Source organism: Antedon bifida, chromosome 2, assembly GCF_963402885.1.
Source record: "Antedon bifida chromosome 2, ecAntBifi1.1, whole genome shotgun sequence".
Taxonomy (NCBI): Eukaryota; Metazoa; Echinodermata; class Crinoidea; order Comatulida; family Antedonidae; genus Antedon; species Antedon bifida.
In genome coordinates, this window is record NC_136227.1 from 6,291,983 (window position 1) to 6,314,602 (window position 22,620).

Here is a 22,620-nt window from a genome sequence, read left to right on the forward strand (position 1 = left end):
TCAAAGTTTGCTAGTGTAGACTTGTTGGCAACCTTCGCACAGTATGCTGAAGTATGGCATGCCAAGAAGGACATAACTATGTCAAGTTTTACACATCGCGCGTGTCGAGTTTTTACACCCCGAAACCTCGACTAAGAAATACCGGAATGGTGTCCGGCGGGGGATAGTTTATTACCATTAGTTAAGGTCTAATGTAAAGCACCTAGAGGGGTCAGTGATCCATTAGGCGCTATATAAATACTGTTTATTATTATTATTATTATTACACATCGCGCGTATCATGCAACTTATTGTATTCCTCCTATGTGACACGATACACGATATCAGTTAAAACAGACTAAACTATAGTGATGGATTTTTAAATAATTAATATTGCTCTCTCTCTCTCCTAATGGTTGATTATATGTATATATACATGTATACATTGATTGGTCTAACAATGTATACATAAACGATACACTTTGTATTCATTTCAGACCGTAGCAACAACCTGCGTGTGGATAAGTAAGAGCTCCAGAGAGTGTGACTAGTGCAGCATTTATAATAGTGACAGTAAGTACGTAGTGTATTCAAATTACACCCGATTCCCAGTGCTGTATCTCCACATACCATAGCAATATTTGGTAATACAGCATCTCATTTTTATCACATGTGGTGCCTGTATCATGTAAGGTTAAGGGTTAGGTTACTACTAGATACATGTGAAACACATGTGGTACTGTATTACCAAATGTTCCTATGATACTTCGGAAATAGATACGGTACCGAGAATCGGCTGCAAAATATCACAAACGTTAAAATCGGGTTTTTAGTGTTTTTATTAATTATCTTAGGCCTACTTTGTCTTACTTTTTTAGTATTTACATTCAAATTCAAAATCACTCCAAAATAATGTTTACAATATTTATAGAAATTTATTCAGTGGGGCCTATACTATATATACTATATAATTATATACTATACTATATGTACAGTAGTGTATTCAAAATTATCGCAAACAAACAAAAATTATCTTTCTTTGTCTTAATTTTTTATTATTTATATATTGAAATTGAAAAAAATCACTCGAAAATAATGTTTTATGTATAAAAATGTATTCATGGTATACCACACTGTAGCACAGTATAACAAATGTTTTTAACATTATTTCAAATTGCGTTGTTTAGTATAATGTATAGTTTTATACTATTCAAGGCATGCAAAATAACTTATTGACTGATAAATATGAATATTTACTATGGACCAAATTATACACTGTAAAAATGAGAGGTAAAGAAAAGATATTTGTATACGTCAATGGTAATCAATGTAAACACAAATAATTACAAAAAAGTGTTTGATTAATAAGTTTATCTCGTATCGCAATATCGTGTTTACGCGAAATGTTTAATTATGGCTTACAAAAGTCACGGGAAGACTGAACTTTACCTGAGACACAGACGGTTAAATGATAGTACTAAGTATACATGGAATTTGAGTTATCATAGTAAATTATAATATACAAACATAAATAAAAAGCAATATAACATTACACGAAGTAGTATAAACAGATGTTGGCAAATTTAACACAACACTACTGTTTTATTTAGTTTCAGTAATTGTGTAAGTTTTCCATGGCAATGATGGAATCGTCCTTCAATCAAACTTTAAATATATCCGGCGGAGTCGTCATAAGCTGGGTGTTGTCCGTAGTGACCGTGTTTGGAAACAGTCTCGTCATCCTTGCTTTTATCACCGAAAAGTCACTTCGTTCGAATCCAGCCGATTTGTTCATCTTGAATCTTTCTGTAGCGGACTTTTTAATTGGCGCTTTCTCGTTCCCGCTTAACACTTTTTGGCTAATGTTTGGTTATTGGCCATTCGGTGAAGGCGTCTGTAAGATGTGGTTGATCATTGACTACACGGCATGTGCTGTTTCTGTTTGTGGTATTATCTTAATCAGTTTGGATCGCTACTGGATGCTAAAAATGAAGTTGAAATACCGTCAGTTTCAGACTACAAAACGCGTTACCGTTATGATAATTACCACATGGCTCGTTTGCATACTGTTATACGCAATTCCAATTTTATTCTGGGAGAAATTCAGAGGTGGACAAATAATTGATTATTCAGAAAATTGTGATTTGGAATCGGGACAGTCGTACGAGTTGGTATGCCTATTCCTTTCGTTTGTAATACCGTTACCTATTATAATATACCTGAATAGCACTGTATACAAAGAGATACGTCAACGTACGCGTAGAAATCACAGTGTGCTGAATAGAAATAAATCAGTATTTCAGGCTGCAAGCGTAAATACGACAATGTCTTCAATGAGAAGACATCGAAAAGCGGCAATAACTCTCGCGGTATTGGTTTCTGTTTTTGCCGTCTGCTGGGCTCCTTACAACGTTGTGCTTATTTGGAATACAGTTAGTGATAACTCACTAGATTACATATTTGTGGAGGTCGTCAACTACCTCTTGTGGAGCAACTCTGCCATCAATCCATTTCTTTACGCACTTACAAATCTCAAAATCAGAAACGTGTTTTTCAAATTTTTCAGTCTAAAATGTTTCAAATGAACTTTGTATTTAAGTCCTAAGTGAGAAACTAAACTGATGTTTTTGTGTTATCAATCGATGTACAGTTTAAGAGAAAATCCAAATTTCAAAGATCATGTGTTGCGTAATGCAAGAACCAAGTAGCACGTGAAATTGATTTTATGGAACACTAGGCTTCGTTCACGTAAACGCAAGCCAAGATATGCGTATACAACGCAGCAACGACGTATACAACGGAAAAAACGATGCACCGAAAAACCGTTGACGCAACACAAAATCAGCAGAAACATGTACAACGCCAAATACAATGTGTTATAGTAACTATTAAATCCAATTATGAAATAGGCCTAATGTGTGTCCAAAATAGCTGATTTTCAGATATTGTGAAGTTTTGCATTGTCTAATTTGGAACTGTCGGTTGTGATTGTTCCAATTACTTTCGTTGCGCGTACCATACGTCTGACCAATGACAAGCCGACAAGATAATAATCCGTTACTTGTAGTTGGTCAAATACTCACGTAAAAAATGCGCGCATGTGCGCGGATACCGCTGTGTTACATCGATGTAGTCTTTACAGGCCTTTGTGAGGTCTGTACAAAAATATTTCCGAGGTTTTAAATTGAAGTAACACGAAAACACGTTAACTTTCACATATTTGTATCAATGTTTCACTGTTGTAGGCCTATGTGTGAATCAGGTTCACACACACACCACACACTTTATGGTATTCGTATGTTAATCTTGCATCATCAATATGAGATTAATATTACCACTAGGAGTGGAGTATGATGCTTGGCTACCACTCTAAGGGCACTGGGTTCAAGTCCCGTCACATGTCAGGATTTTTTCTAAGGACAAAATTACAACTCCCCTCCCAAAGACTTATAATAAGACTAATAGGTCCCTAATGATCAGCAATTGCTGGATGGATCACCCTTCATTAAATATGGTGTAAAAAAAAAACAAAAAAAAAACACCATTCCCACATAATAATAAATGTAAATTAGGCCAAATTTAAGGATGGGATCGTCAAAGTTCTTAATACGTGAAGTGAATTGCTTGTTTGCTTTCTTGTAGTTGGCATTATGCAGACCGGTGTCAGTAGAGGACACTGAAGATTAAATATTTGTATTTTATAATATTTCGTAATAGTTATATTTTCGACAGAAGTGTTCAGTTTTAAGGAATACAAAGACAAGTTCTCAAAAAGGTAAATTGCGTAACAGATATATTAATTTATCTTGAATTCATATTATATTAATGTAATTTTATGACATTTAATAAAAATAGTGTTTCTTTAATCAACTCAACAATACATTAAAAGTTAAGGCAATTACATGTTATATAAGCTGCTTCATTCATAACATCATATTACCTTGTTTTTTTATTACCCAAGGATTATGGTAATGTAATTTGTCTATGTAAGCCTACAAAGTACAATGCATTTTTACTGGCAATCGTAATAATATTAATATTTTTGTGTTCTGTGATGGCGCTAGTTACAATCCGTTATGTGTGATTAACTAATGATGACGTCATGCATAAATAAAGAGGAAGATTTGTACTCGTGGTTTACTGCGCGTACGGTAGTCCGGTATGCCTCTTGCTAGTGTAACAAGCCAAATATGTTGTAAATAAAGTATTGATGAATTTAACAGCTGATAATTGTTGTTTTGTATTTGTAATGTTATGGAATACATAAAAATGCAATTTTTCGTTATACATAAAACAAACAAAAAACTGATAAGTTTGAATTTTTATTTTAACGAGGCCATATAGATGGCTGCAGTCGCGTGCTCAAGTTAGTGTTTATCGACCGACCGACCGACCGACCAACCGACCGACATAGTGAGCTGTAGAGTAGACTAAAAATACCGTATATTTCCCATGACAAGGACCAATCCACCGCAATAACACATTATTCAGGAGAGTCAAGTCAAATAGAGCTTGACGTTAACAAATTTTCTTAAATTTTGCCACAAAATCTTTAGCAAACTCTGAGCTGGAAAGATACATTTTCTAATGTTTGACAGTGTAGACCAATTAAATTGTGAAACTGCTTGGAAACTAGTTAGGCCTCTCAAGTTTTGAATAAAGTATACCGACAGGCAGTTTGCTAGTATAATCTAGATACTCCGAGTTTGGAAAGAAAAGATGTTCACCGTTTGGTATGACTAGTTGACAATCTTCGGTAACTGCAGTTTGCTGAAGTTAGACCATGCATCTTATTCATTTGACACGAGTACTGTAGTACACGAGAAAATGTTCGTGCGAAATGTGAGGAAACTAATGTAAGAGAATGGTCAGACGACACACGTGGACATGACACACGTGGACATGAGTGTAAAACACGATCAACAACATAACAGTGACAAAAAAACTTGAAAGTAAGTGATTGATTTTAAAATAATTAGTATCGCGCCCTCCCGATAATAGATTATAATAAATTATAAATATTATTACGTCGATTAAAATGCAACTTTATACATTGATCAAACAATGTATGTATATAATAATTAATATACGACGCATCTTTTATTCATTTACTAACGTAACGACAACCAGTGATGACAAGAACTCCATCACAGACTGATAAATAGTGACTTTTAATACACTGTAAGTACAATGTATATTGTTTTTTCGAAATTATCGAACACAATATCAAAATCAAAACAAATTTTTTTTAATTTCACTATATCGGAGTTTTCTGATAATCTTATTTTTTAGTATGCACTTCAAATAACTTATTATTATATATTATATTCGTAAATTTTAATTATGGTGCAAATTACTATTTTAATTGCACTATTTGGGAGTTTTCTGATAATCTTATTTTGTAGTATGTATATACAGATTTTACATCACTCCAAATAACTTATCTTATAAAATATTATATTTATGTTTCAAATTACTATAACATTGAGAGCAATGCAACTAACTGCCATCTGAGTTGTCATAGTGAATCACTGTAATAAAACAACAGATTCTCATTTATTCTAACTAAAACTACTGTTTTATTTAGTTTCAGTGATTGTGCAAGTTCACTTCAATATGGATTTTTTAAGCGACTATTATGACTATTATGTCGGAAATCAAACTGACGATACTTTGACTGTATCCGGCGGAATCGTCATATGCTGGATTCTGTGCGTAGTGACCGTGTTTGGAAACAGTCTGGTCATTCTTGCTTTTATCACCGAAAAAACACTTCGTTCGAATCCAGCGAATTTGTTCATCTTGAATATTTCTGTTGCCGACTTTTTCATTGGCGCTTTCTCATTCCCGCCTTTCACTCTTTGGAATATGTTTGGTTATTGGCCATTTGGTGAAGGCGTCTGTAAGATGTGGTTGGTCATTAACTACACGGCATGTACTGTTTCTGTTTGTGGTATTATCTTTATCAGTTTGGATCGCTACTGGATGCTAAAAATGAAGTTGAAATACCGTCAGTTTCAGACTACAAAACGAGTTACCGTTATGATTCTTGTCTCGTGGGTTGTTATCTTACTACTTAACACAATTCTAATTTTATTCTGGGAGAAATTCTGTGGAGAACATGTAATTAACTACTCAAGGATATGCGTAACGGATTATTACAATAATTTGGCAAATGTATTTGTACAGTTTGTAATGCCGTTAGCCGCTATAATATATTTGAATTGCGCTGTATATAACGAGATACGTCATCGTACGCGTACAAATCCCAGTGTAATTAGCAACCGATCAATATTTCAGGCCACAAGCAATCGTTTATCAATTACTGCAGCTACTTCAGTTTCTACGCGACGGAACGTAAATACGACAATTTCTTCAACGGGGAGACATCGTAAAGCGGCAGTTACACTTACGGTTTTAGTTTCTGTTTTTGCCGTCTGCTGGATTCCTTTCAACACTGTGCTTATTTGGAGAGTAGTCAGTGAAGACTCAACAGATAACACTGCTTGGCAAGTTGTTATTTTCTTTTTGTTCAGCAACTCTGCCATCAATCCATTCCTCTACGCACTCACAAATCTTAAAATCAGAGACGTGTTTTACAAATTCTTCGGTCTCAAATGTTTTAAATGAGATTACGCGTGAGAAACTAAACTTACTTTGGTGTCAGTTATCAACTGTGGTAATGCAGCCGATTCTCGGTACTGTATCTAAAGTTTAGGTAAAATATATGTGTATGGTCATGTGTTGTGTAATTATAAGACACTACCTAGACAAAGCAGTAAAGACACGTACAGTAGATAACGCAAATATGACGTAAAAGAGATTGTCATTTTTAACTATCAAATCCAAAATGTCAATGAAACAATTTTCGGACATTTCAACGATGCAATATGCTTGCATTGTCTGATATAACCCTCAACCACTACAGTAGTTACCACGCAATGTAAAGTTCATCATTTCTGTAGAAAAAAAAATTTCTTTCTCTTTTTTCTTTGCTTAATTTCTTTTTTTCTTTTATCCTATTTTTTTCTTTCTTTCTTTCTTTCTTCTCACTCATACATGTGAGTATACACTAAAATGTCTGGACTGATTTATGACAGTTTTATGACAAAAGAAATGTTCTATTCTTACCTTAGTTATTGCATTTTGCCGATAAAAGTTGTAGTAAAGTTGTTTACTTGTAGGTTAAGACATTTTCATTTCATTTATTCATTTAGCATCCATTCAACAATACATTTAAAATACATAACAAAGAAAATATACAAATAATTGGAATATTAAAATTGAATAAAACCAAAGTAATTAGACATATATGTGTGTATACTAAAATGTCTGGACCGATTTATGACAAAAAATGTTCTATTCTTCTTACCTTAGTTATTGCATTTTGCCGATAAAATGTTGTAGTAAAGTTATTTACTTGTAGGTTAAGACATATGTCCTACTTCTACCGCGGTAGTAGCAATAGCCAAATTCAAGTTGTGTAAACTGCAGAAACTAGTTTGCAAAAGTTAGGCCGTCTTGATCAGTTTACGCAAGGCAGACGCCATTTTTATTGTTAACAGAATGTAAATGAAACAATTTTCAACAATTTTCGGACATTTTAAAGATACAATGGCTTGCATTGTCTGATATAACATTTAGCCACTACAGTAGTTACCACGCAATGTAAAGTTCATCATTTCTGTAGAAAAAAAATGTCTTCACTTTCTTTCTCTTTTTTTCTTTGCTTTCTTTCTTTTTTTTTCGTTTCCTCTTTTGTTTTTTTAAAACTTTTTTTCTGTTTTTTCTTTCTTTCTTCTCACTCAAGTAGTTAGACATATATGTGTGTATACTAAAATGTCTGGACCGATTTATGACAACAAAATGTTCTATTCTTACCGTAGTTATTGCATTTTGCCGATAAAAAGTTGTAGTAACGTTTTTTACTTGTATGTTAATTTATGTCCTACTTCTACCAAGGTAGTAGCAATTGCCAAACTCAAGTTGTGTAAACTGCAGAAACTAGTTTGCAAAAGATAGGCCGTCTTGATCAGTTTATTGAGATGATAAGTCAGCGAATCAAATCACAGTCTTTGTAGTCATGTGATTCTGATGGTGAACAAAATGACAGCTTCTAGTAAACTCGACAGACTCTAATATCGAAGTCTGCAACAACAATAATAAAAACAGTTTGCCAGTGTAGACTTAAATAGCATTGTTCCTACTAAACTTATTAAGTTTATCTCGTATCGCAATATCGTGATTATGCGAAATTTTTTATTGATAAATATGAATATTTATTATGGACCAAATTAAACACTGTAAAAAAGAGAGGTAAAGAAAAGATATTTGTATACGTCAATGGTAATCAACACAAATAATTACAAAAAATTGTTTGATTAATAAGTTTATCTCGTATCGCAATATCGTGTTTATGCGAAATGTTTAATTATGGCTGAACTTTACCTGATAAACCGATGGTTTAGTAGTTGGTATACATGGAATTTGAGTTATAGACTCATAAAATTATAGTAAATTATAATATACAAACATAAATCCGAGCTGGAAAGATACATTTTCTAATGTTTGACAGTGTAGACCAATTAAATTGGGAAACTGCTTGGAAACTAGTTAGGCCTTTCAATGAAAACCTCAAATGAAACTTTGTATTTATTTAGTATTTTATTATTCAACTTCTGTTTCCAATAATAGTCAATATAAAAATTAATTTTATTATTATCATTACTGTAAAGAATCACTGTATATATTTTATAATTAATATTTATTTTGGGTTTTTTTTTTTAAATCACTGTAAATATACGTTATTATGGTTACCAAATATATATTATAATACCAAAAAAATTTACGATTGATTGAATAAAGTTCACATATATATATATTATTATATAGCATAGAAAAAAAAGTTTTGAATAAAGTATACCGACAGGCAATTTGCTAGTATAATCTAGATACTCCGAGTTTGGAAAGAAAAGACGTTCACCGTTTGGTATGACTATGTAGTTAAAAATCTTCGGTAACTGCAGTTTGCTGAAGTTAGACCATGCATCTTTATTCCTTTGACAAGAGTAATATACGAGAAAATGTTCGTGCGAAATGTGAGGAAAATAATGTAAGAGAATGGTCAGACGACACACGTGGATATGAATCTAAAACACGATCACCAGTGACAAGACTACTTGAAAGTAAGTGATTGATTTTAAAATAATTAGTATCGCGCCCTCCTACTAATTATAGAATATATTAAATTATAAATAATATGATTACTTCGATTAAAATGTAACTTTATACATTGATTGGTCTAACAATGTATGCATATAATAATGTATATACAACGCATCTTTTATTTATTTAATAACGTAGCGACAACCTGTGTGGACAAAAACCCCATCGCTGACTGATGAATAGTGGCATCAAATACACAGTAAGTACAATGAATATTATTTATTCAAAAATATTGAAAACAATATCAAAATCGGAACCATGTATTATTTTTGTAATTGCACTATATCGGATAATGTTATATATATATATATATATGTATATACGATTGAACATCACGCCAAATAACGTATTATTATACTATATTTATGTTCAAAATTACCATTTTAATTGCACACTGGAGTTTTCTGATATATATAATATTTAGATACAAATTCAACATCACTCCAAATCTTATAAAATATTATATTCGTAAAGTGTATTTATGTTGCAAATTACTATACTAAAATTGGGAGCAATGCAACTAAATAAACATGACATCTGACATCATTATCTTTGGAATTTACTAAATCTACTGTTTTATTTAGTTTCAGTGATTGTGCAAGATCACTTCAATATGGATTCGTTCAGCGACAACTATGTCGTAAATGAAACTGACGATACTTTGAATGTATCCGGCGGAATCATCATATGCTGGTTTATATCCGTAGTGACCGTGTTTGGAAACAGTCTGGTCATTCTTGCTTTCATCACCGAAAAATCACTTCGTTCGAATCCAGCGAATTTGTTCATCTTGAATATTTCTGTTGCCGACTTTTTCATTGGCGCTTTCTCATTCCCGCTTTTCACTCTTTGGCTTATGTTTGGTTATTGGCCATTTGGTGAAGGCGTCTGTAAGATGTGGTTGATCATTAACTACACGGCATGTGCTGTTTCTGTTTGTGGTATTATTTTAATCAGTTTGGATCGGTACTGGATGCTAAAAATGAAGTTGAAATACCGTCAGTTTCAGACTACAAAACGAGTTACCGTTATGATTCTTGTCTCGTGGGTTTTTATCTTACTACTTAACGCAATTCTAATTTTATTCTGGGAGAAATTCAGTGCAGAACATGTAATTGACTACTCGATAAATTGCATAACGGGTTATAACACTAATTTGGCAAATGTATTGGTACAGTTTATAATACCGTTAGCCGCTATAATATATTTGAATTGCGCTGTATATAACGAGATACGTCATCGTACGCGTACAAATCCCAATGTGAATAGCAACCGATCAATATTTCAGGTCACAAGCAATCGTTTATCAATTACTGCAGCTACTTCAGTTTCTACGCGACGGAACGTAAATACGACAATGTCTTCAATGAGGCAACATCGAAAAGCGGCAGTTACACTTACGGTTTTAGTTTCTGTTTTTGCCGTCTGTTGGACTCCTTACAATACTGTGCTTATTTGGAATACAGTTAGTGATAACTCAACAGATTACACTGTCTGGCAGGTTGTTATCTACCTCTTGTGGAGCAACTCTGCCATCAATCCATTCCTCTACGCACTCACAAATCTTAAAATCAGAGACGTTTTTTACAAATTCTTCTGTCTCAAATGTTTTAAATGAGATTACGCGTGAGAAACTAAACTGACTTTGGTGTTAGTTATCAACTGTGGTAAAGCAGCCTATTCTCGGTACTGTATCTAAAGTTTAGGTAAATGTGTATGGTCATGTGTTGTGTAATTGAAACTACCTAGGCAAAACAGTAAAGACACGTACAGTAGATAACCCAACTATGACGTAGACGCAACGTAAAAGAGATTGGTCATTTTTAGCTATCAAATCCAGAATGTCAATGAAACAATTTTCGGACATTTCAACGATGCAATATGCTTGCATTGTCTGATATAACCCTTAACCACTATAGTAGTTATCACGCAGTATACAGTTAATCATTTCTATAGAAAAAAAAATGTCTTTACTTTCTTTTTTCCTTGCTTTCTTTCTTTTTCCCCTTTTTCTTTTTTAAAACTTGTTTTCTTTCTTTTTTTCTTTCTTTCTTCTCACTCAAGTAATTAGACATATATGTAGGTGTACTAAAATGTCTGGACCGATTTATGACAATTTATGACAAAAAATGTTCTATTCTTCTTACCTTAGTTATTGCATTTTGCCGATAAAAGGTTGTAGTAAAGTTATTTACTTGTAGGTTAAGACATATGTCCTACTTCTACCGCGGTAGTAGCAATAGCCAAATTCAAGTTGTGTAAACTGCAGAAACTAGTTTGCAAAAGTTAGGCCGTCTTGATCAGTTTACGCAAGGCAGACGCCATTTTTATTGTTAACAGAATGTTAATGAAACAATTTTCAACAATTTTCGGACATGTTAAAGATACAATAGGCTTTCATTGTCTGATATAATATTTAGCCACTACAGTAGTTACCACGCAATATAAAGTTAATCATTTCTGTAGAAAAAAAATGTCTTCACTTTCTTTCTGTTTTTTTCTTTGCTTTCTTTCTTTTTTTTTCTTTTCCTCTTTTCTTTTTTTTTCTTTTCCTCTTTTCTTTTTTTAAAACTTTTTTTCTGTTTTTTCTTTCTTTCTTCTCACTCAAGTAGTTAGACATATATGTGTGTATACTAAAATGTCTGGACCGATTTATGACAACAAAATGTTCTATTCTTACCGTAGTTATTGCATTTTGCCGATAAAAAGTTGTAGTAACGTTTTTTAGGTTAAGGTTAAGACATATGTCCTACTTCTACCAAGGTAGTAGCAATAGCCAAACTCAAGTTGTGTAAACTGCAGAAACTAGTTTGCAAAAGATAGGCCGTCTTGATCAGTTTATTGAGATGATAAGTCAGCGAATCAAATCACAGTCTTTGTAGTCATGTGATTCTGATGGTGAACAAAATGACAGCCTCTAGTAAACTCGACAGACTCTAATATCGAAGTCTGCAAAAACAAAAATGAAACAGTTTGCCAGTGTAGATAGCATTTTTACTACTAAACTTAAATTATCTATTGTCTTTATATTTTATTTTAGTCGGCGTTTCGATTTTTGTCTGGAAAAACATTGTTTTTGTGAGCTCAAGTATTATACGTATGAAACGCCATATAAGCCAAATTATTTATCTTTTTTGTCAATATTAATTCGAAATGCGGTCTAGTACCAGACTACTACTATCTCTATCGGGGGAACACAGAGTGAACAGACATTTGCAAATTGAAAATACTGTAAGTGATTGACTTAAAATAATTAGTATTTCGTATTCCTAATGATGGATTATTAGGTAAAAATATGATTACTTTGATTTATATTTACATTAAATTTACATTAAAAATGATTGATTGGTCTAACAATGAATGTATAGCTATAAACATACAAAGCAGCTTGAATTAATTTAGTATCATAGCTACAACCAGTGTGGACAAGAACTCTGGAGATTTATAATAGAGACACAGTTAACAAGTAAGTAATATGTATTTTTATCATAAGTTGTCACAAAAAAATATCAAAATATTATATAGTTGTATTACTTTTGCAAATTAGTATCTTAAAATTAATATTATTACATCTAAAGTACATAACATTTGAGTTTTTGACACATAAAATCATTATGAATTAGGCCTACAACATCATAAACAAGAAAATAAACACATTATTCTAATTATCACTGGAATTTAACTACTGTTTTATTTAGTTTCAGTGACGTGTGTAAGTTCACTTCATGGAAATTATGGAATTATCGCCCGATTATGACGGAAATCAAACTGACGATACTTTGATTGTGTCCGGCGGAGTCGTAATAACTTGGATTCTGTCCGTAGTGACCGTGTTCGGAAACAGTCTGGTAATTCTTGCTTTCATTACCGAAAAATCTCTTCGTTCGAATCCAGCACATTTGTTCATCTTGAATCTTTCTGTTGCTGACTTTTTCATTGGCGCTTTCTCTTTCCCGCTTTTCACTCTGTGGCTAATGTTTGGTAATTGGCCATTCGGTGAAGGCGTCTGTAAGATGTGGTTGATCATTAACTACACGGCATGTGCTGTGTCTGTTTGTGGTATTACTTTAATCAGTTTGGATCGCTACTGGATGCTAAAACTGAAGTTGAAATACCGTCAATTTCAGACTACAAAACGAGTTACTCTTATGATTCTATTCTCGTGGGCTGTTATCCTACCATTTTACACAATTCCAATTTTATTCTGGAAGAAATTCAGAGGTGTAGGCCTACAAAAAGATGGATATCTAAAAGAGTGCAAATCTGCACAAAGTACGGCTTACCAATTCATAAATGTATTCGTTTACTTGTTAATACCGTTAACCATTATAATATATTTGAATTGCGCTGTATTTAAAGAGATACGTCATCGTACGCGTACAAATCCATTATCAATCACTGTATTGTCTACGCAACGAAACGTAAATACAGCAATTTCTTCAATGAGACGAAATCGCAAATCGGCAGTGACTCTTGCGGCTTTAGTTTCTGCTTTCTTCATCTGCTGGACTCCTTACTATGTTGTAGTTATTTGGCGTATAGTTAGTAATCAAACACCAGACTACACTGTTTTGCGGGTTGTACTCTACCTCTTGTTCAGCAACTCTGCCATCAATCCATTCCTTTACGCACTTACAAATCTTAAAATCAGAAATGTGTTTTTCAAGTTCCTTCGTCTAAAATGTTTCAAGTGAGCTCTGGAACTAAATGCAGGAAACTAACAAACATTCTGATGCTATCAACTAATGTACAATTTAGGTTGAAAAACTAACAAATATCACGTAGTTGCTTGAAGAAATAAAAAATAAATAACAAGTGACAAACTTTGATTTTATTAAGTGCCGAAAACCGATAAAAAGCCGACAAAGGCGCTTATTTATATAAGAGTTTAACGTACATTATGGTAATGTAATTTTGTTTACGTCATTTATTAATTAATGCTTTTAATCAACTCAATAAGAAATGAAAACCTAGGTTATGGCTTTACATTTTATGTATGCTGCTTCATTCACACTCTAATACTATGGTAATGTAATTGGTTTAAGTGTTTACAGGCCTTTCTGAGGTCTGTAACAATTACAGAAATGTCCGAGATTTTACATCTAAGTAACAAGGAAACGCTTTCACACTTTTAATTGTATCAATTTGTCACTGTTGTAGGCCTATGTGTGAATCGGGTTAGATGAATAATGTAAATTTACTGTATTGACACATTTCTAACGTATGTTCACACACACCACATACGTTATTTTCTTGTTAATCTTTCATCATCTATCAGATACGATTAATATTGCTACCATTACCACATAATAATGACACTAACTTATATTATAAAGTAAATGGCTTGTTTGCTTTCTTTTTAATATTTTCGATAGTTGCCATTATGTAAACCGGCGCCAATAGATATGTTATTACGACTTGTGTACTGAAAAACGTATCTATCAAATTCGAAATAAAAGTATTAACTGTTTTAATTTCTAGCCATAATAGTACAACATCGGAGGAAATCTGACGAAAATAGAGTATGAATATTTTGTAATTATTTTCAAAAGTGTCGAGTTTTTGAATTGCGTAACTGATAATTATCTTGGATTCATATTATGTTAATGCAATTTTATGACATTTAATAAAAAAATAGTGTTTCTTTAATCAATTTAACAAGAAATTAAAAGTAAAGGCAATTACATTTTACATTCATAATCTTGTTTTTTATTACCTAGTGATTATGGTAATGTAATTTGTTTTCACTGCCTTATGCAAGCTTGCCTACATAGTGCAGTGCATTTTTACTGGCAATCTTAATAATATTTGTATTTTGTGTTCTGTGATGGCGCTGGTTACAATCCGTTATGTGTGATTAACTAATGATGACGTAATGCATAAATAAAGAGGAAGATTTGTACTCGTGGTTCACTGCGAGTACGGTAGTCCGGTATGCCTTATGCTAGTGTAACAGGCAAAATATGTTGTAAATAAAGTATTGATGAATTTAGCAGCTAATAATTGTTGTTTTGTAATTTGTCGTTAAAATAGTAATGTTATAATTATCATAGTTCTTGGCCAACTTGGGTTCTCTTTTTTTCATGTTAACGTCGGTATTTTGGCTATACAAGCTGTAGTTAATTTGTTCACTTTTAGGTTCAGACATTTTAATATTTAGGGCTTCTTTTATTTATTGTTTTTGAAAAAGATAAAAACTAAAAACAACCAAAATACCTTTCTGGTTCACAAAAATACATATAAAAATGTGCAGTACAATTTGCCATGACAGTAAGAACTACGGCAGTTTTAGATGTCATAGAAAGTACAAAGATATACAGGTATATACAATTTAAATCAAATTAAAAAAAAATTTTAGAATTAAAAAAACTGCTAAGTTTGAATTTTTAAAATACCGTATAGTTCCAAATCCACAGCAAGAACACATTATTCAGGAGACTTAAGGGTTAGGGTAAACTCGAGCACCCATATCTTGATTTAAAAAATGTTCTAAAGTTTGTCTTGGAAATAAGTTTGTAGAAGTTAGGCCTTTTTATTTTGAAGAAAATAATATGTCGACAAACTAGTTTGCTGAGGGTTGTCAAATAACAGTTTTGTAGGGTATTCATGTGATTATGGACAGAATGACGGCCTTCAGTAAATAGTTTAATAAGTGGCAGTTTGCTAAAACGAGTTTGGAAAGAAAAGCTTTTCACCGTTTGGTATGACTATGTAGTTGACAGTTGACAATTTTCGGTAACTGCAGTTTGCTGACACGAGCAGTACAAGAGGATAATGTTCGTGCGAAATAAGTGTTAACATGTTCAACAGTAAAATATCCTGCGTGTTGAGAAAACCTAAAAGTAAGTAATTGATTTTTCAAATAATTAGTATCGCGCCCTCCTATTTTTTGATTATATTAAAATATGATTACTTCGATTTATGTTAAAATGTAACATGTACATTGATTGCTCTAACAATGTATGTATATAATAATTAATATACGACGCATCTTTTATTCATTTAATAACGTAGCGACAACCAGTGATGACAATAACTCCATCGCAGACTGATGAATAGTGGCATTTAATACACTGTTAGTACAATGTATATTGTTTTTTCGAAATTATCGAACATAATATCAAAATCAAAAAATGTTTTTTAAAATTTCACTATATCGGAGTTTTCTGATAATCTTATTTTTTAGTATGCACTTCAAATAACTTATTATTATATATTATATTCGTAAATTTTAATTATGGTGCAAATTACTATTTTAATTGCACTATTTGGGAGTTTTCTGATAATCTTATTTTGTAGTATGTATATACAAATTTTACATCACTCCAAATAACTTATCTTATAAAATATTATATTTATGTTTCAAATTACTATAACATTGAGAGTAATGCAACTAACTGCCATATTATTACGTCGATTAAAATGTAACTTTATACATTGCTCTAACAATGTATGTATATAATAATTAATATACGACGCATCTTTTATTCATTTAATAACGTAGCGACAACCAGTGATGACAAGAACTCCATCACAGACTGATGAATAGTGGCATTTAATGCACTGTAAGTACAATCAGGAAAGAGTGTATTTCACTCTTCCCTAGTACAATGTTTATTGTTTATTCAAAATTATCGAAAACAATATCAAAATCGGAACCATGTAGTGTTTTTTTAAATTTCACTATCGGAGTTTTCTGATAATCTTATTTTTTTAGTATGCACTTCAAATAACTTATTATTATATATTATATTAGTAGATTATGATGCAACTTACTATTTTAATTGCACTATTTTGGAGTTTTCTGATAATCTTATTTTGTAGTATGTACAGTATATACAAAATTAGCATCACTGCAAATAACTTATTCGTAAAGTGTATTTAAGTTGCAAATTACTATATTAAAATTGTGAGCAATGCAACTAAATAAACATGACATTTGAGTTGTCATAGAGAATAATAATAGGGCCTATATCGAACAACATTGCACGAAGTAGTTTAAACGGATTAGTTAGAATTTATTTTAGCTCTAACTACTGTTTTATTTAGTTTCAGTGATTGTCCAAGATCACTTCAATATGGATTTGCTAAGCGACAATGATGTCGGAAATCAAACTGACGATACTTTGAATGTATCCGGCGGAATCATCATTTGCTGGTTTATATCCGTAGTGACCGTGTTTGGAAACAGTCTGGTCATTCTTGCTTTCATCACCGAAAAATCACTTCGTTCGAATCCAGCGAATCTGTTCATCTTAAATCTTTCTGTTGCCGACTTTTTAATTGGCGCTTTCGCATTCCCGCTTAGCATTCTTGAGCTAATGTTTGGTTATTGGCCATTTGGTGAAGGCGTGTGTAAGATGTGGTTGATCATTGACTACACGGCATGTGCTGTTTCTGTTTGTGGTATTATTTTAATCAGTTTGGATCGATACTGGATGCTAAAACTGAAGTTGAAATACCGTCAATTTCAGACTACAAAACGTGTTTCCGTTATGATTCTTGGCTCGTGGGCTGCTACATTGCTATTTTACGCAATTCCATATTTATTCTGGGAGAAAATCAGGAGCAGAGGAGAGAGAGAAAAACAAATAATTGATTACTCAAAAGAGTGTGATACAGAATCGAAACAAAGTACGGCTTACAGTTTGGTAAATTTATTCGTTTATTTTGTGATACCGTTAACCATTATAATATATTTGAATATCTATGTATTCAAAGAGATACGTCATCGTACTCGTACAAATCCATTATCAATCACTGCATTTTCTACCCAACGGAACGTAATTTCTTCAGTGAGACGACATCGAAAAGCTGCAGTAACTCTTGCGGTTTTACTTTCTGCCTTTGTCATCTGCTGGACTCCTTGCTGTACTGTGCTTTTTTTGAGTAGTGTTAGTGATTACTCACCAGATAAAATTGTTTTTTCAGTTTTAGTCTACCTCTTGTGGAGTAACTCTGCCATCAATCCATTCCTTTACGCACTTACAAATCTTAAAATCAGAAATGTGTTTTTCAAGTTCCTTCGTCTAAAATGTTTCAAGTGAGCTTTGGAACTAAATGCAGGAAACTAACAAACATTCTGATGCTATCAACTGATGTACAATTTAGGTTGAAAAACAAACAAAGATCGCGTAGTTGCTTGAAGAAATAAAAAATAAATAACAAGTGACAGACATTGATTTTATTAAGTGCCGAAAACCGATAAAAAGCCGACAAAGGCGCTTATTTATATTAGAGTTTAACGTACATTATGGTAATGTAATTTTGTTTACGTCATTTATTAAATAATGCTTTTAATCAACTCAATAAGAAATGAAAACCTAGGTTATGGCTTTACATTTTATGTATGCTGCTTCATTCACATTCTAATACTATGGTAATGTAATTGGTTTAAGTCTTTACAGGCCTTTCTGAGGTCTGTAACAATTACAGAAATGTCCGAGATTTTACATCTAAGTAACAAGGAAACGCTTTCACACTTTTAATTGTATCAATTTGTCACTGTTGTAGGCCTATGTGTGAATCGGGTTAGATGAATAATGTAAATTTACTGTATTGACACATTTCTAACGTCTTCTTATGTTTATCTTTCATCATCTATTAGAGACGATTATTATTTCTATACCACTACCACATAATAATGACACTAACTTACTGTATATTATAAAGTAAATTGCTTGTTTGCTTTCTTTTTAATATTTTCGATAGTTGCCATTATGTAAACCGGTGCCAATAGATATGTTATTACGACTTGTGTACTGAAAAACGTATCTATCAAATTCGAAATAAAAGTATTAACTGTTGCAATTTATAACCATAATAGTACAACATCGGAGGGAATCTGACGAAAATGGAGTATGAATATTTTTTATTAATTTTCAAAAGTGTCGAGTTTTTTAATTGCGTAACTGATAATTATTATTATTACTTATATTATGTTAATGCAATTTTATGACATTTAATAAAAACAAGGCCAACAGCCATAAGTCGCGTGCTAAAACACATAGTGATACCGGACCGACAGACAGACAGACCGACAGACCGACCGACCGACATAGTGAACTATAGAGTCGCGTCCACGCGACTAAAAATAGTGTTTCTTTAATCAATTTAACAAGAAATTAAAAGTTAAGGCAATTACATTTTACATTCATAATCTTGTTTTTTTATTACCCAGTGATTATGGTAATGTAATTTGTTTTCACTGCCTTATGAAAGCTTACCTACATAGTGCAGTGCATTTTTACGGGCAATCGTAAAAATATTTGTATTTTTGTGTTCTGTGATGGCGCTGGTTACTTTTATTTTTTTTAATTTTATTTTAACCATATTTAATGAGGGTGATCCATCCAATCACCCTCATTTTCAATCTAAAATAAACTAAAATACCTTTCTGGTTCACAACAAGGCCAACAGCCATAAGTCGCGTGCTCTCAGAAAAAAATGAACTTTCAAAAAGTAATGTACTTTAAAACTTTTCTGTACATCAAAACAGTTCAAAAAGTACTGAAAAGCGATAAAACGCATAGTGATACCGGACAGACCGACAGACCGACAGACCGACCGACATAGTGAACTATTGAGTCGCGTCCACGCGACTAAAAATACATATAAAATGTGCAGTACAATTTGCCATGACAGTAAGAACTACGGCACAACAGTTTTAGATGTCATAGAAAGTACAAAGATATACAGGTATATACAATTTAAATCAAAAAAAATTTTAGAATTAAAAAAACTGCTAAGTTTGAATTTTTAAAATACCGTATAGTTCCAAATCCACAGCAAGAACACATTATTCGGGAGACTTAAGGGTTAGGGTAAACTCGAGCACCCATAGCTTGATTAAAAAAATGTTCTAAAGTTTGTCTTGGAAATAAGTTTGTAGAAGTTAGGCCTTTTTATTTTGAAGAAAATATGTCGACAAACTAGTTTGCTGAGGGTTGTCAAATAACAGTTTTGTAGGGTATTCATGTGATTATGGACAGAATGACGGCCTTCAGTAAATAGTTTAATAAGTGGCAGTTTGCTAAAACGAGTTTGGAAAGAAATACTTTTCACCGTTTGGTGTGACTATGTGGTTGACAGTTCACAATCTTCGGTAACTGCAGTTTGCTGAAGTTAGGCCATGCATCTTGTTTTATTCATTTGACACGACCAGTACACGAGGATAATGTTCGTGCGAAATGTGAGGAAAATATTAGGAGTAAGGGAATGGGTCAGAAAACACACGTGGACATGAGTGTTAACACGATCAACAGTAAAAATATACTGCTTGTTGAGAAAACCTGAAAGTAAGTAATTGATTTTTCAAATAATTAGTATCGCGCCCTCCTATTGTTTGATTATATTAAAATATGATTACTTCGATTTATGTTAAAATTTTACTTAGTACATTGACTCTAACAATGTATGTATGCATATAATAATAATATACGACGCATATTTTATTCATTTAATAACGTAGCAACAACCAGTGTGGACAACTTAGAATTCCATCGCTGACTGGTGTATAGTGACATTTAATTCACTGTGAGTACAAATAGGGAAGAATGTAATTTCACTCTTCGCTGGTACAATGTATATTGTTTATTCAACATTATCGAAAACAATATCAAAATCGGATTTTTTTTTTTTAATTTCACTATCGGAGTTTTCTGATAATCTTATTTTTTAGTATGCACTTCAAATAACTTATTATTATATATTATTATTCGTAAATTATGGTGCAACTTACTATTTTAATTGCACTATATCGGAGTTTTCTGATAATCTTATTTTGTAGTGTGTATATACAAATGTAAAATCACTACAAACAACTTATCTTATACGTAAATTGAATTTATGTTAACCTTAAAATTGGAAGTAAATACAACTAAATAAACATGAAATTTGAGTTGTGAGCATTGCAATATAGGGCCTACATAGAATAACATTGAACGAAATACTGTAGTTTAAACAGATTATCATTTTCTTTAGAATCTTTTCCAACTAAAACTACTTTTTTATTTAGTTTGTGCAAGCTCACTTCAATATGGAATCGCCTAGCGACAACTATGTCGCAAATGAAACTGACGATACTTTGACTGTATCCGGTGGAATCGTGATATGCTGGATTATGTGCGTAGTGACCGTGTTTGGAAACAGTCTTGTCATTCTCGCTTTTATCACCGAAACATCGCTTCGTTCGAATCCAGCGAATTTGTTCATCTTGAATCTTTCTCTAGCGGACTTTTTCGTTGGTGCTTTCTCGTTCCCGCTGTTCACACTTTTGAATATGTTTGGTTATTGGCCATTCGGTGAAGGCGTCTGTAAGATGTGGTTGATCATTGACTACACGGCATGTGGTATTTCTGTCTATGGTATTATTTTAATCAGTTTGGATCGCTACTGGATGTTAAAAATGAAGTTGAAATACCGTCAATTTCAGACTACAAAACGAGTAACCGTAATGATTCTTGTCTCGTGGGCTGTTCTCATTCCATTTTACACACTTTCAATTTTATTCTGGGAGAATTTCAGAGGAGAACAAACAATTGACTACTCAAAAGAAGAGTGCGGTAAAGAATTGAAAGAAAGTACGTCTTACAGTTTGGTAAATGTATTCGTTTATTTTTTAATGCCGTTAACCATTATAATATATTTGAATAGCTATGTATTCAAAGAGATACGTCATCGTACGCGTACAAATCCATTATCAATCACTGCATTTTCTACCAAACGGAACATAAATACAGCAGTTTCTTCTTCAATGAGACGACATCGAAAGGCTGCAGTAACTCTAGCGGTTTTACTTTGTGCCTTTATCATCTGCTGGACACCTTACTGTACTGTGCTTATTTGGAGTAGTGTTAGTGATTACTCAGCAGATGAAATTGTTTATTCGGTTTTACTCTACCTCGTGTGGAGTAACTCTGCCATCAATCCATTCCTTTACGCACTTACAAATCTTAAAATCAGAGATGTGTTTTTCAAGTTCCTTCGTCTAAAATGTTTCAAGTAAGCTTTGGAACTAAATGCATGAAACTAACAAATATGTTGATGCTATAAATTGATGTACAATTAAAAATTACAATTACAAAGGAAAAACGATAAGTCAGGGAAAGACCAATCCATCGCAAGCACACATTATTCAGGAGAGTTAAGAAAATGAATCATAATATGGAATTAAACAATTATTTAAACGCTTTGTTTTGATTTTTAACTGCTTACATTTATTATAAAAAATGCGTGGTGTTTGTGTGTGTGTGAGTATACACACTTAGTATTTTTGTAATTCTTTATTCACCAAAGGCAAAACGGTATAAACAAATAGCTTTCGCTAGTCAATGGTTTACACCTGATTAACAAATATAATACTGTTCAGTGCAAACGATTTTGATAATATAATTATACAATAATGTAAGAAAACAC

The 22,620-nt window shown here is 32.5% G+C and overlaps 4 protein-coding genes across 4 annotated transcripts; all 4 read left to right on the forward strand.

Moving 5' to 3' along the window:
* Positions 1-538: 538 nt before the first annotated feature.
* LOC144835368 (histamine H3 receptor-like) lies at positions 539-2,786 on the forward strand. Its single transcript, XM_078690452.1, has 2 exons — positions 539-552; positions 1,590-2,786. Exon 2 carries the CDS (start codon positions 1,614-1,616, stop codon positions 2,562-2,564), a length of 951 nt encoding a protein of 316 aa, XP_078546578.1. The 5' UTR covers positions 539-552; positions 1,590-1,613; the 3' UTR covers positions 2,565-2,786.
* A 2,809-nt stretch (positions 2,787-5,595) lies between these two features.
* LOC144835369 (histamine H3 receptor-like) lies at positions 5,596-6,609 on the forward strand. Its single transcript, XM_078690453.1, has one exon. The coding sequence runs from the start codon at positions 5,596-5,598 to the stop codon at positions 6,607-6,609; it is 1,014 nt and encodes a 337-aa protein (XP_078546579.1).
* A 2,413-nt stretch (positions 6,610-9,022) lies between these two features.
* On the forward strand, positions 9,023-10,904 carry LOC144835370 (histamine H4 receptor-like). The gene is made up of 2 exons (XM_078690454.1): positions 9,023-9,164; positions 9,789-10,904. The coding sequence occupies exons 1-2, from the start codon at positions 9,023-9,025 to the stop codon at positions 10,820-10,822; spliced, it is 1,176 nt and encodes a 391-aa protein (XP_078546580.1). The 3' UTR covers positions 10,823-10,904.
* A 2,034-nt stretch (positions 10,905-12,938) lies between these two features.
* On the forward strand, positions 12,939-13,898 carry LOC144835371 (alpha-1A adrenergic receptor-like). The gene has a single exon (XM_078690455.1). The coding sequence runs from the start codon at positions 12,939-12,941 to the stop codon at positions 13,896-13,898; it is 960 nt and encodes a 319-aa protein (XP_078546581.1).
* The last annotated feature ends 8,722 nt before the right edge of the window (positions 13,899-22,620 follow it).

What these genes read in the sequence shown, in the direction of transcription:
- LOC144835371 (XM_078690455.1), top strand. Translation starts at nt 12,939, where the DNA reads ATGGAATTATCGCCCGATTATGACGGAAATCAAACTGACGATACTTTG.
- LOC144835370 (XM_078690454.1), top strand. Translation starts at nt 9,023, where the DNA reads ATGCATCTTTATTCCTTTGACAAGAGTAATATACGAGAAAATGTTCGT. An exon ending in AGTGACAAGACTACTTGAAA is followed by an intron (nt 9,165 to 9,788) that starts GTAAGTGATTGA and finishes TGTTTTATTTAG; the next exon opens with TTTCAGTGATTGTGCAAGAT.
- LOC144835369 (XM_078690453.1), top strand. Translation starts at nt 5,596, where the DNA reads ATGGATTTTTTAAGCGACTATTATGACTATTATGTCGGAAATCAAACT.
- LOC144835368 (XM_078690452.1), top strand. Translation starts at nt 1,614, where the DNA reads ATGGCAATGATGGAATCGTCCTTCAATCAAACTTTAAATATATCCGGC.